Source organism: Lissotriton vulgaris, chromosome 8 (assembly GCF_964263255.1).
Source record: "Lissotriton vulgaris chromosome 8, aLisVul1.2, whole genome shotgun sequence".
NCBI lineage: Eukaryota > Metazoa > Chordata > Amphibia > Caudata > Salamandridae > Lissotriton > Lissotriton vulgaris.
The window spans coordinates 1,173,257,418-1,173,271,304 of NC_141696.1; the positions used below are offsets into that span (position 1 = coordinate 1,173,257,418).

Genomic DNA, 13,887 nt, shown 5'->3' on the forward strand with positions numbered 1-13,887 from the left:
GGGTATCTCCGTTAAGATTAAGACGCTGCTTGAAGAGTGATGTGAAAGCCCTACACTGTGACAAAGATGCCTTCTTGAGACTGTACAGAGTGGAAGAGACGCTGACGACCCAGCTAGCTTAACTCAATGAAACTTCAGGTACTGAAGAGGATTTGAAAGATAAATGCCCCCTGACGCACAGCCTGAAATTCAGATTGAAAGCAGCCTGAAAGATGTAATAGAGGACAAAAGTATTCTCACTAGTCAGGTGAAGATGTCAAATAAGGTCAAATTCACATCATGGTGCCTTCAGAGTTAATAAATAATTGATCCCCACTGCCATGGATGCTGTGTTTACAGAATGCGGAAGACACGGGATAATCAAGATGGGAGACATGATGGGTCCTCATGGGGATGATGCAATTCAATGGTATTCAGACAATATACGGTTTAGATTCAAAACATTTTTTTAAATTCTTGCAAATAGAAGCGTTATGTTGACAAAAAAGGGAGGGCCGGTGGGATTTGGGAGGAATTCCATTTTGGACATTATTCAGCATGATGTAGAGTGCACAATTAAACGATTCTATGTCGAATTGATAGAACATAAAACAGATGACCTTGAGAAGTATGACGACAAATGGGTACAGAAGATAGGTATAGAAAAGGAATCCTTCCGTATGTCATTGGACCTGGGGCAGAAAGTTCTGTGCTCGGCACCACTCCAAGCGCAACATTATAAAACACTATATTTACTGTATCACACGCCTTCCAGGATAGCGCAATGGGGAGGGGGGGATGGTATTACCTGCCCCAGGTGCGATAGTTCTGAGGCAGATTTAGTTCACATGTTTGCTACATGTACTCATTTACAAACAACGCAAGATGAAATTGAGTTATTTCTTAAAAGATCACTAAGAATAGAGATTAACTTAACACCGGCAGTAGTTCTGCTTGGAGTAGATGATACCGATAGACAGTTTCAATGTGGGTACTTCATATTTGTAGCCATGGCTGTATTAATGTTGTGTATCGCCTCAGCATTGCTGGACCGTTTACCACCGACATTTCATCAATGGTTAGCCAAACTATTAGCAGCTTATAATCTTGAGAAAACAATATATGCAAGGAGGGGCATAAAAGACAAGAAATTAGGAATACAAATATGGGAACCCATACAAAGGTGGAAGGAGAGAGATCTGGGGTAGTATCAAAATGAAATAAATGTGAGAGAAACATTATGTGTGTATAGAAATAGGATTCTGTGTCCAGGTTTTTTTTTTTTTATTGTTGATTTGTTTTCCTTTTTATACTTTATACTTTGTGTACTGTATGCTTTGCAATATTCCTGCATTTCATCAATGAATTTATTTGCCCTGTACAACAAAAAGGGGGGAAAAAACTTTAATAAAAATATTTTTTTTTAAAAAAGATCCCCACTGCCATATCGCTGCAAATCAGTTCCTCTCTAAAACTTGCCAACTCAGAGTGTGAATCTTTAAAAAAAGGTCCAGAAAAGTTGTGTAAAACTTCCGATCATATAATTCTGGCTCAGGAGAAGGATTCAATCAGAAATGGCACAGAGCCCCCAGCTCAACGGTAGAGCCGACTAGAAGGTTCAAATTCTGGCAGTCATTTTGGACAGTACTCACGACACGCTCCCGGCATTGCTTGTTATTAACATTAAAAAAAATCCCAAGCTTGTATTCAGAACACTGATACTAACATTAGTTCACGCTCCACTGTGAGGATTTGAAAAGGGGAAAACGAAGAAACTAATGTCAATGTGCATGGGTGGTGTTATATATGCATCTCCGCTCTGTCAATTCCAAGGCTGTATGGAGCCAACGCTGAACTGCTCTGTGCCACCTAGCGGGAACACTGCTGAGCAAAATTTCTCGATCCAATTTGGTGGGTGGGGGAGTATTCTGGGGTGAAGAATCTGTGGTTAGATCAATTTTCCAGCAGAAAGAGTGTTACTGAAGGTAAGTAACTTGGTCTTTTGAGCGAGGTGTCTCTGGTGACATTAAATTGGTATTGCGCTGGCACTGTACAGTGCTAGTGTCACAAAGGGCACAGGTTATTGATTGCGGGTCATTCGTACCCACAGCTCACACTAACCACCTAGAGGTCAATATTAGTTTTTTCAAACTAATGAGGAAACTCAGATTGCGACATTTCTTTTCTAACATCATAGGGGATCAGCAGGATCAACAGGACAATAAGGAGGATTCTCTTAAAGGTCTCACCACCACTAGCTCTTACATGGCTCCCATCAGCCATAAGACTCTGGATTTGTTTGAACAGCTAGTAAAACAGGATCTAAGTAAAATCAACTACCGTAAAAAGACCAAACTCAAGAATCTCACTCAAAAAGAACACGCCATCCTTAAAAACATAGCGGACAATCCGAATATCATTTGTCAGAGAGCGGACAAGGGTGGAGCTCTGGTCATTATGAACAAAGACTACTACAATTCACAAGCCCAAGTGCACCTTCATGATGAGAACACGTATATGGAACTTAACACAAATCCAACTAAGGAAATACAAGCGGTACTTCAAACGATCATTTCAGAAGGCATCATGAAAGGATGCGTGGATGATAAAATGAAGAAATATCTCACTACGGACCACCCTAAAACACCCAGATTTTACCTAACACCTAAAATCCATAAAGATCCTCAACAACCGCCTTGTCGCCCTATTGTGTCGACCTGTGGCAGTATTCAAGAACCAGTCGGTAAACTGATTGACAAATATCTCCAACCCTATGTCATCAGCATGAATTCTTTCATCAAAGACACCGCGGATTTTTTGATTAAGCTAGACAACGTAACACTGGAACCTAACGAGAAAATACTCATGTGTACCATAGATGTACAAGCATTGTACACCTCTATACCGCACAATCTGGGGTTAGAGGCAGTAGAAGCAGCCTTGCTCGAGATGGAATATGAAGAAAACATGAAAATATTCTTGTTAGAGTTACTCAACTTCACGTTGATGCATAGCTATTTCAAATGGGAGGACAAATGGTTTTTGCAAAAGTCGGGCACCGCCATGGGAAATCCGGCAGCACCGTCATACGCGAACATTTTCATGCACCAGTATGAGAACAAACACATTTTACAAAACGCACAATGGCATCAAGGGTTACGTCTATATCTACGCTTTATTGACGATATTTTCATCCTGTGGAAAGACACCGAAGAACGCTTGATTACTAACATTCAACAACTCAATCTCATTGATCAAAGGATACAATTTACTCATGTAGTGCATGACAGTCAAATTAATTATTTGGATGTAACTATCAAAAAAATTGAGAACCACTTTGCGACTACCCTTCACACCAAAACCACAGATCGCAACAATCTACTTGCCTACCAGAGCTTTCATCCCACTCCCCTCAAACAACACCTTCCTTACTCCCAACTACTTCGAGTGCAAAGAATAGTTTCAGACCCTGAAGACTCTAAGGCGCAAGCACAAACCATGATAAATAAATTCAAAAAAGAGGATATCCCAATGTTGTACTGCAAGATGCTCTCAAAAGAGCTACTGCCAAGGACAGAAAGACTCTACTTTCTTCACAAAAAAATAAAAAGACTAACAGAATCACATGTGTGAGCAAATATTCCACAATTACTCCTCAATTCAAGAAGATAATCAAAAGACATTGGCGCATGCTCAGAACTGAACTCGATTTCAATAACATATTTCAGGATGAACCATTGTTCGCATTCACTAGAGCCAGAAACCTAGGAGAAATCATTAAAAAACCAACATCCAAGAAACCTCAAACAATATTCAAAGGTACCATTCCATACAAAAACTGCAGCAATTGCAATAACATTATGGAAGGTAACACCATTACCCACCCCATGAGGGGTAATAAGATTAGGTTACAAGTGAATGGTACGTGCGACACGAAAAACATCATATACATGTTAAAATGCCCATGCGGCAAAGCCTACGTTGGATAAACAGAACGTAAACTTAAAACAAGGTTGACCGAACACAAAAGTAATATAAGGAGAAAAGCGTTAAAATCAGCTGTCGCTACTCATTTCGTTGAACATAATCACCAAATCAATCAAATAAGGGCATGCATATTGGAAATTGTGGAAAAAAATGAAGAAACAGACAATAGAAAAGTTTTGCTTAAACGTGTAAATCACTGGATATTCCACTTGCAAACCCTGCGCCCACAGGGGATTAACGAACGGACAGAATTTAGCTGTTATTTATAATGTATGTTAAAAATATTTTTTCATGGTGCTGTCTATCTATTGTTTATCATGTCAAATTTCAGACATTACGTATACATGTATTCATTCAAAAGATTAATTATTAAGCATAGGGTTACAGATACATAATGTTATTAAGATCCTGGCCCTGTAATTAATTGCGCGCGTATTTTTAGAAGCAGAGTGCAGCCCACATACGTCACACGCCGACTTTCACTGTGGTGAGAGCAGCAGCTACCCGTGCGGATAGAATCGAGATCTCAGTGCATTCCCGGTAAGAAGTAACAGCGCAGATATTCCCCAAAAGCAGCGCGTACACGCCACATCTTTAAAAGCGTATGTAACCGGTGGGTTAACGCGTCACATTTTGGATGTTAGTTAGTTGCAATGAGAGTAACACAAGGGGAACTGGTTACAATGTTGCTCCCATTGCTGGTTATCACTTGTTTTCCGGTTTTACGATGAATATGCAAGTATTCGCTTAGCTCGTAAACTTTCAATGTAAACAACCATTGCTAATACTGCACAGACAGCGCAATTGAGCTTGAGCATATAGTGTTAACAATGTCAGAGATTGTATGACAGATTAGAACGTTAGAGTCACTTAATTTGCTTGAATTTAATATGATATCACATGTCGTGACAGATATAATTTTTGCCTCACAGATTTCCCAGATGAAGGCCAAGAGGCCGAAATGCATTGGAAATATATGGAATGTATTTTTGAAAAAGGAGTTGGATATAAAAGTATGATTACTGCTTTACTCTCAAGTTGAAATCATCTACAAAAGTATGAATAAAATACTGCAGAGAACAGAAAATTGAACTTGTTGAAAACTTTATTTGTTCATAAATTGGCGGGTAATAACCCGCAATCAATAACCTGTGCCCTTTGTGACACTAGCACTGTACAGTGCCAGCGCAATCCTCATTTGTTGTACATACTCTTAAGCAGGGAGTATACAAAGGAGCACGATCCACGCATTTAACTTACGGATTACCTGAAAAGCTGTGCACGGCAACTATCTATCATTTGACATTAAATTGGTGACATGGAAAAACATATGTGATATTTACCAGATCAGATATTATTTTTGTCAAATTTTACATGCGTCTTCTAAATTAATTCTTTCTTACTTTTTCTGATATTCCTTAATTAAATCTAAATAGATTCCTCATTAATTTGGTGTTTGTTGGACACAGGTTTTATGTTTATCAGACAAAGTTTGTAGATCTTCTATGCAACCTTCACATTTAGATCTAAAATCCCACCTGAGGATACTCACAGGCCTTTACCCAAAGCATAGTTTTCCATGTTGCCAAGTGTCATTTAGGGAGAAGCTTTCCTTCTGGACAGCCCTGAGGTCTTCTGCTTCATGTGGAATTAAATCAGCAGTTTGTGTATAACAGTTTCTTGGGTATTCCTAGGTCTGCTCAAGCTGAAGAAGCTTCCAAACCTAGTTGTTGCATATGTATGCACTCTTTAAGCCCTTGTTCACGTCTCTATTGTTCAGTTCTTTTTTTTTTTTTTAATCTTTTTATTGAAATCTTTTTTTCCCACTTTTACATACAGGACACGGCAATACGTTACAGCAAAACTAAAAATAATCTTTGTTTCATTTTTTCTTCTCCAATTACAAATCAGCCATTATACATTGAAAAGTATAAGTTAATCATCGTACTTCAGATTGTTCTAAGACATACAGTCTCTTCATTTTAGTATATCATACCAATTATAATAATGATTACCCAGCAGATAAAGAAAGAAAAGAAAAGGAATAAAAAATTAGATCACACCAAATGGGGTTTAAAAGGAAAAAACAACAAAGCAGAACAATGAGACACATCTTATATGGTCCAGTGCACAATAAGTAAACATAATTCTAACATTTCAGTCCCTACTCCCTTCTTTCCATCGCGTAATGGGATCCCAAATCTGTTTGCCAAGCTTCCTTCCCTTTTTCCCCTTCCTTGCATAAATTTCGGTCTCCAGGTTATATATTGTTAATAATTTGGCCAACCAGTGATGAAATGAAGGTGGCAAGGGGTCCAACCATGCAGATGCAATGCAGAATCTCATAACTGACATAGCTACAAACAAGAATTCCCCTCCCCCCTGCAGTTGCCCCACATCCTCCTTCACACCCAAAAGAATTACCGAGGGGGTTAAAAGAATATCAGTTCCTAATATTCTATTTACAAAGCACTCGATGCTTTTTTCTAGCAGCTGCAGATGAGGGCATGCTGCGAACACATGTACCAAATCTGCATCTAAGCTTCCACACCTAAAACAACTAGTTCCTGTTATGCCTCCCCACTGAGCTATCTTTGCTGGTGTGTGGTAAAGATGGTATATAGTTTTGTAGTGTTGTGCCTGGAGAGGTGCCGAACACAGTAATGTATATCCCTTTTCTAAAGATATGTAAAAGCTTGCCTCACTAATATCTAAGCTGTTTTCCCATTTTTTTGCCCATTTTTCGGTATCATCCTCCTTTGAGGTTATCAATTCAGCATAAAATCTCTTTATTGTACAATCCTCCCCTGCTTGGATTACTTCCATAGTTGAGTTTTTATTAAATCCCGATGGTCCTCCCTTTTTGTTATACAAGAAACTCCTTACTTGTAAATATTTGTAGAATTGTCTATTGTCTAGAGCATACTTTGCCTGTAGTTCAGAAAACTGGTGAACCCCTTGTTGTCCTAACAGATCTCCTACCCTTCTAACTCCTTTCCTTCCCCATTCTATAAATATAGAGTCAGCAAAAACCTCCTCTGGCAAATTTGGATTTCCTTTCAATCTAGTATAGAAATTATACCTCCCCAATCCAAACCTTTTGGCAAAAGCTTTCCAGATTGTATGAGCCGCAATCAAAGTCTTGAACCGTGTCCTCTTAAAATAGCTAGGCTCCGTGTACTTCAGAAGTATATTCTCAGCTTCTGGCACCAATACCAGGCCATAGATTGCCAATGAACCAAGCTCACTCCACCCTTCAGACTCTGCCCCCCCCCCCCCACCAAGCCTACCATATATTGCAAAGCTGCTGCCCAGTAGTATAGTTTTATTTCTGGCAATGCCCACCCACCCTTCTCCCGTGGAAGTGCCCTCCTAGTTTTCCCCTTTGCCCAAATAAATCTATTAATCAAATATTCAATGTTCTTAAACAGCTTGGCCTCAAATAATAGGGGTATTGCTCTAAGAAAATATAAAAACTTAGGTAAAACCAACATCTTTACTACATTCGTCCGCCCTACAATAGTTAGATGTAAGTTATCTAATCTATCCAGGCCCTTTCGCACTTTATTAATTAAAGGTGTTATATTCTTTTCCACTAAACTATCTAGGTAGGCCGAGATAATCACCCCTAAGTATGTTGCTGCGTGGATCACTCGGCTATCTGTACATATAGTGTGGCAATTTTTGATTATCTGTGTCTTAGCAGTGTTGAGTTTATAGCCTGAAATCTCCCCAAACCTCAAGGCCTCAATTTCAACTTGGGCAATAGCCTCCATTGGGTTCGGTGTGATCACTGCAACGTCTTCAGCGTATGCTAATATTTTACACTGACCAGTACGCGTAGGTAATGGGGTTATTAGTTCACTCATCTCTATTCTACGGATTAGTGGGTCCATATACATGGCGAATAGCAGTGGGGAGCAGGGGCATCCCTGCCTCGTACCTCTGTTTATTCGAAATTGTCCTGTGGGCCCCGCATTTACCCGAACAGAGGCCATTGGATCTACATATAATGCCTGGATTGCTTTAATGAATCGTTTTTTTTACACCTGATCTTTCCATTACATACCACAGATAGTCCCAGGAGACCCGATCAAATGCTTTTTCCGCGTCTAACATGACCGCCATCGGGTCTCCTGAGACTGCTGTAGCATCAAATAGAGTTATCACCTTACGTGTGTGATGTGTGGTGCCCCTTCCAGGTATAAAACCGTGCTGGTTCTTACTTACTACTTTATCTATTATCCTAGCGTATCTTGTTGCTAACACTTTATTGTTCAGTTCTGATGCTTTGTGAACTCTAAGCTTTATTTTGTAGACGCCTGAGTGGTTGGACAGTGATTCGTGTCAGAAGTGTGATCAGCCTTTTTTCTGGAACTTTAAACAGATGTGGGACAATAGAAAAATCGGCCTCAGACAGGTACCTAGCTTTTCGTTTATTAACATTGTTTTATTTGCTTTTCCAATACAAACATAAACCTGAATAATTTGCACCTTGCCATTAGCCGAGCATACCTAGTAACCTGCTCTGAAAAAGAATAATCATCAGACAGCATGTGTGTAAACAAATCCAGGTACATTTGCAAAATATTTGAATTGCCTCAGGATCCTTCTCTGTCCCAACTGCAAGGATTTCTACCATGTCCGTTTCTTATTCTGTGCTTTTTCAATGCCCGGGCTGTAAAAAAATGCCCTTCAAAGCTCTTCTGTACCCATGTAACCGAAGGGCCAGTTACAAATCCACAATTGGGATTTTTTCTTGTTTTGGGTGGAGGAATCAATCTCATCTAACAAGTGCACATTGAACCTGTTTTTTTTAATGTGTCTATATCAAGCTAACAATCAACAGTGCTGAAATGATCATATAAGAAAACAATCTTGCTTACATTACATACAACTGATATGGACATTACAATCTGCGAGTAAGAACAAAGCACAGTTGAGGAGTGGCTACTCCAGTAAAGGGGAGGGGGAAGATATCAGGAGAACAGCTTCATGCACAATGATGACAATAAAGAAACGTATCAAAACTAACAATATATCAGGTGAGCGAGCAATGGTTGACATGAAATCGATGAGCAGATAAATTAGTCAGTGGCAGTACCCGGGCGTCAGAATGCAGAGACAAAAGGTACGTTCGGAGGGGTGCCTAGATGTCTTTAGGCCTGGAGTTTGATAGCTGCAATGATGCATAGAGTTCACTAGTAGTACATTAAAGAAAAACAGACTGAAATGTACTTGTTATAGTCTGGGCCACTTTAATTATGTTATTCTGCGGCTGTGGTGTTTTTTTGCATAATTATTGATTTGCCGCTTTTGCCACATAATCCATCATGAACTGCATAATCTGCACATTTTAACAAAAAACATTTTTTATCTCAAACGGTTCAAAACTCAACATGTGCTGCTTTGCAGTGGAAGGCCCTTTGCAAAGGTTGACTAATCAACTTTTTTGTTGCTTGTTGCTATATGTAGGTGTTAAACTGGTACCAACAAGGTGCAACCTAGGCCCAGAGAGTGTTAAAAAGTGTAAAAATGTCAAAATAATAAAATAATACCATCACAAACTGCACCGCATTTGCCGCATAATTTCCCTTTTCTTGGTGCATAATTTAGTCAACCTTGCTGCAATATTTGGCCCTCTCCTGCTGCATAATTGTAGTGGACCTGGTTATAGTCAACTGAATTAACTAGGCCCTGGTTATAGTTAACTGAATTAACTGTAACTCAAGCCCTGAAATAACTAGAAGTCGCGCCCCCACCGGGCACAATGTTGTCATCAATGATGTAATTTCAGATGTCATCATTGAGGTTATCAATTCTGTTACTGAACATGTCATGAGTGATATAATATGTGAGGGTATAAACAATGCATGGCAAGGGCTTACAGTATAGTAACATAGGGAATTTCTAAATCTTGTGCCATTAGACCTCCTTCAGTCCAGCCTCTAGTCAACATGCCCATCTTGATTCTCTGGTTGGACCCTCCCCTCACAAATTCATTGATGTTCTACACTTTACAAAAAGGTCTTTCTTGGTTATAAATGGAATGTTACAAAAGACCTAATTAAATTTTGGAACAAGGATCATTTGAACTAGAAAAATTCTTGCTTCTGTCGAAAAAGGCCGCTTAATCCACTTGTCATCTTTCCTGTTGAACATGTGTAACTAGTCTACACATTTTGATGTAGCTGGTCCTTCTTGAATAGTATCTTTAAACTTGAAAACTAAGCTGTGGGCATGAGCAGAGTCTGTAGTCAGATTCTGATGTAGTCAAGATTCTAACAATGGTCTTGAGTATCCATCCATTATTAGGTGTATTTTAAAGTATGTTTGCTCCTGTTGTGTGTGTGTTTTACGTGTGTTTATGGGGCACTTAAATGTGTATGGTTGGATATATGTGTGTGTGCAAGCATGCAATAGCCGACCACCATCTCTATATGGGTACTCCATCATGAGGTCTGGGAAGGTCATCCATCAGATTTAAGAAACCCCTGTCTGATAGTTTTTGTGGTTTGAATGGTGCTTGAATGTGTATGAAACATAACACATGAAAACATAAGACACCAAAGTGGATTGTGGTGCACGTATAGGAAACAGTATGATCGAGCTTAGCAAAAGACAAACTACTAATCAACCAGGTGAAAAAAAACAGAACGTTCCTTCAACATACCCACCGCCTCGCAGAAGCTGAAACCAGCCACATCGAACACCTTGACTTTAAACTGCATATCTCAGCCAACTTCACCCTGGGCGAACCCTGGTCTACTGAACCCCATGTCCCCAAGCCAACTTCACAAGCATCTGCACGGACTTCGTGGCCCCATTAGTCCTCAATTTCAACGCGTTCATCTTTCTGGGGGACCTCAGTTTCCATCTAAAAGACAGCATTGACCCAAACTTAGCCGCACTCCTAGACCGCTAGGGAAACCTCCGGCTAATCCAATGCATCACGAATCCCATCCACGCTGTGAGATGCATCCTAGACCCCTGTCTAAACATCCTTCAACAACACCAGGGTCAACACACCCAGGTCCGTCACCTGTTCTGACCACGCCATAATCAGTTTCACAATCAACATCCATCACCACAGAAAAACCTCCATAATGGGCCCAGTGTGCTGAGACTGGACTAGGCTTACAGAAGCAGACTGGGTCTCCATCCTCCACAAGAACAAACCGGAGCACACAGGCCTCCTAACACGTAACGTCAACAACTTAAATAAATGCGTCACTAAATGTGCCTAAACCTTGGCTCCTCTCAAACGAAGCCACACAGAAAAAACAAGAACACCAAGCCATCTAGTGCACGGAAGACATCAAAATGACGAAAAGACACTGCAAACAACTAGAATGGAAATGGAGAACAATCCAAGTGTAAGTGGAAAAAGGCTAATACAAAGCCACCCTGTGGAGATATCACCAGCTAATCCGGGAAACCAACAGGAAGTTACAAGCAGAACGATTCGACACCAGCAGCAGAGAAAATCTTTGCAATTGTCATGGAGTTCACCACGCCCACAGAAGCCACCAACAACATCAGCACAACTGCGTGACTTTCTAACTTTTTCTACAACAATATCGCACTCATAAACAGTAACTTTGCACCACAATTGGAACCCTTGAACCTTGCCAGAAGTGTTCTGGTGACAAACAAAACTTCAGTATGCTGCTATTCTTGGTAAAGGAAGGGGCCCTAGCAAATTATAGACTACAGTTTTTCTTAGGCAAATTTGTATAATCTTCATTTATAAAAACATAAAAATGAACAGAATTGCTTAAGTAAAAAAAAAATGTGCAGAGGTGATTGGTTTAGGAGAATATTAGGTCAAGTGCTTGTTACTTCTATGTATTTTTTATCAAGGAGGGAATTCCTGGAGACTTTTGGTTAACATATACACTGAATTATTTACAATGTTTCATCTTCTGGCATCATAGGGATCAATTCATCTGTATCCATCTTTAACAATGGAGGAATGCATCAATGTGGGAATATATCAAAACATTTCTAACATAGTAGTCAAGCAAACAACATTTGAATGACATCAGTCTGCTAGCTTCAAAACCTGCCATATTCAGCACCAGCCTTCATGGGAGCTGCCTATCTTTTATGCAACACTCTCCTCATGGGCTTTAGGACTAAACATACCCTACTGTCTTTCTGACAGCTTCAAAAGACTCCCCTTTTAAGACCATGCTTGACTCGACAGGCCTAATATTTGTGTTGGTATCCATTCATTGCTTCCATTTCCACTTCTAATAGGCCTCCTTCACCGGTGTACTATTGTCCTTTCCCCCTCCCCTCTGATATTTCCTCATCTGCCCCTCCACTGGCTCCGTTTCCTCTTCCATTACCCCCTGCTCCCTTTACTTCCCCACCCTATCCTCCTCCCCACTCTCCTCCTTCCCATGAGTTCCTAACTCTCCAATCTGGCTCCGTCTGGGAATTCCCACTTTAGCCAACTCATTTACCTTCCAGCTCCCTCTACCCTCTTGTTCACACAACCCTGGTTTATTTTCAGTCCCTGCCCACACTCCTTTCCTAACTTCCTGCCTCCCCTCCCCCCAGCCTTCCTGTATCCCAATCTACATACCCACTATCCTCTTCCCTTCTCTACCTTCTTTCCTCCGTGCCACCTTTTGGTAACTGTTAACTCCACCCCCTTCTCCTCCACCTGCCCTTCCACCTCCTCCTGTCTCCCTTACCCTCATTTTCTCACTGCTCTCTTCCCCATTCTTCCAACGACTTTGTGTTGTCACTGTTATGTTCTGCTCTAAAGCGGTTCCAGATTTCACCTTGGTTAAGGTTATATAAAACTTAAACAAAGTAAACCAATGTATTTTATAAACCAGAAAGATGTAAGAGTTGTACTCCTCTCCAGTAAATAGACTCAGTAACTTTATGAAGTTCTGTCGCAGGAATATGAACAAAGCTACAAATACCACGGCATTAGTAAGAGTGTTGCATCGCAGAGTAGGCCACGTACGCTTTAGAATTTAATTTCTAATTGGATTATAGGGTTGATGTAAACGATTGGATCTGGGCTTTTGAATAGATTTTTGCTTTAATCCTTATTGATGGAGAGAAAGCTTCATCTCTGCTGAGCAGATTACTGTTTGTGTGTAATGAAACTATGATAGAGTGGAGTGACGGAACTAAGTATGAATGTAAGAGGCTTCTGTATACGGTCAAATGTGAATTGGGAAACATTAGTGCATGAAATTTACAAGAGCATGAATACATTTGCAAAGGGAAAAAAAAGGTCCCACATTGTTTAATCTGTTTCTAGTTCAGCATCATTGGAGAATTTGCACATTAGAGCTTGCATATTTGACTTGTAGATTGCTGATTCCAGGAGACTTGCAGCACTGTATGGTATGAAACTGTGGCCGAAGGTGCTTTTGGTGTTATTTTCTGGAAAATAATGAAGTATGGGAAGTGTGTCTGTAAGCGTGGGAGGGGGGCTGGGGACAGTCTCTAGGTTAGGAACCGGTGCCGCAGCAGTAATAGGCTGACTAGAATGCTTCTTTAAACTGGGTTTTATTTTTATAGTTCGTCGTGTTCTATATGTTAGTCTCTCCCTGGCAAAATCTAAGTTATCCGTGGTGGTGGTCTTCTCTGCGTGGGTTTCTCTGGGCGTTGGACTTCCTCCGGGGTCGTCTCTCCCTGGCGCAACGTCTCAGGAACCCAAGGGGAAAGAAGAGGGACAGACTGAGGCCGTTAGCCGCTTATCTCTTATCGGTCTACACCCAATGGGGACCCGGTGTTTGTGAAGGAGCACCAGTGTTAACTTCAGCCACTCTCGTGTTTTGTGCTCAGGGAAGGGAGGAGAGAAGTGCGGGATAAGGGTAGGGGAAAGGTATGGGGAAACGGGTAGAGGGTGTCGGGTAATACGGAGGACAGACACACACGGGGGGGGGG

At 40.7% G+C, this 13,887-nt stretch overlaps 1 protein-coding gene across 1 annotated transcript in view; it reads left to right on the forward strand.

Moving 5' to 3' along the window:
- The window catches only part of WDFY2 (WD repeat and FYVE domain containing 2), a 538,880-nt gene that overhangs the window by 406,582 nt on the left and 118,411 nt on the right, over positions 1–13,887 (forward strand). Inside the window, exon 9 of the mRNA XM_086935032.1 lies at positions 8,285–8,386. Within this exon, the coding sequence (XP_086791158.1) occupies positions 8,285–8,386 (102 nt within the window). The remainder of the gene's footprint in view (positions 1–8,284; positions 8,387–13,887) is intronic.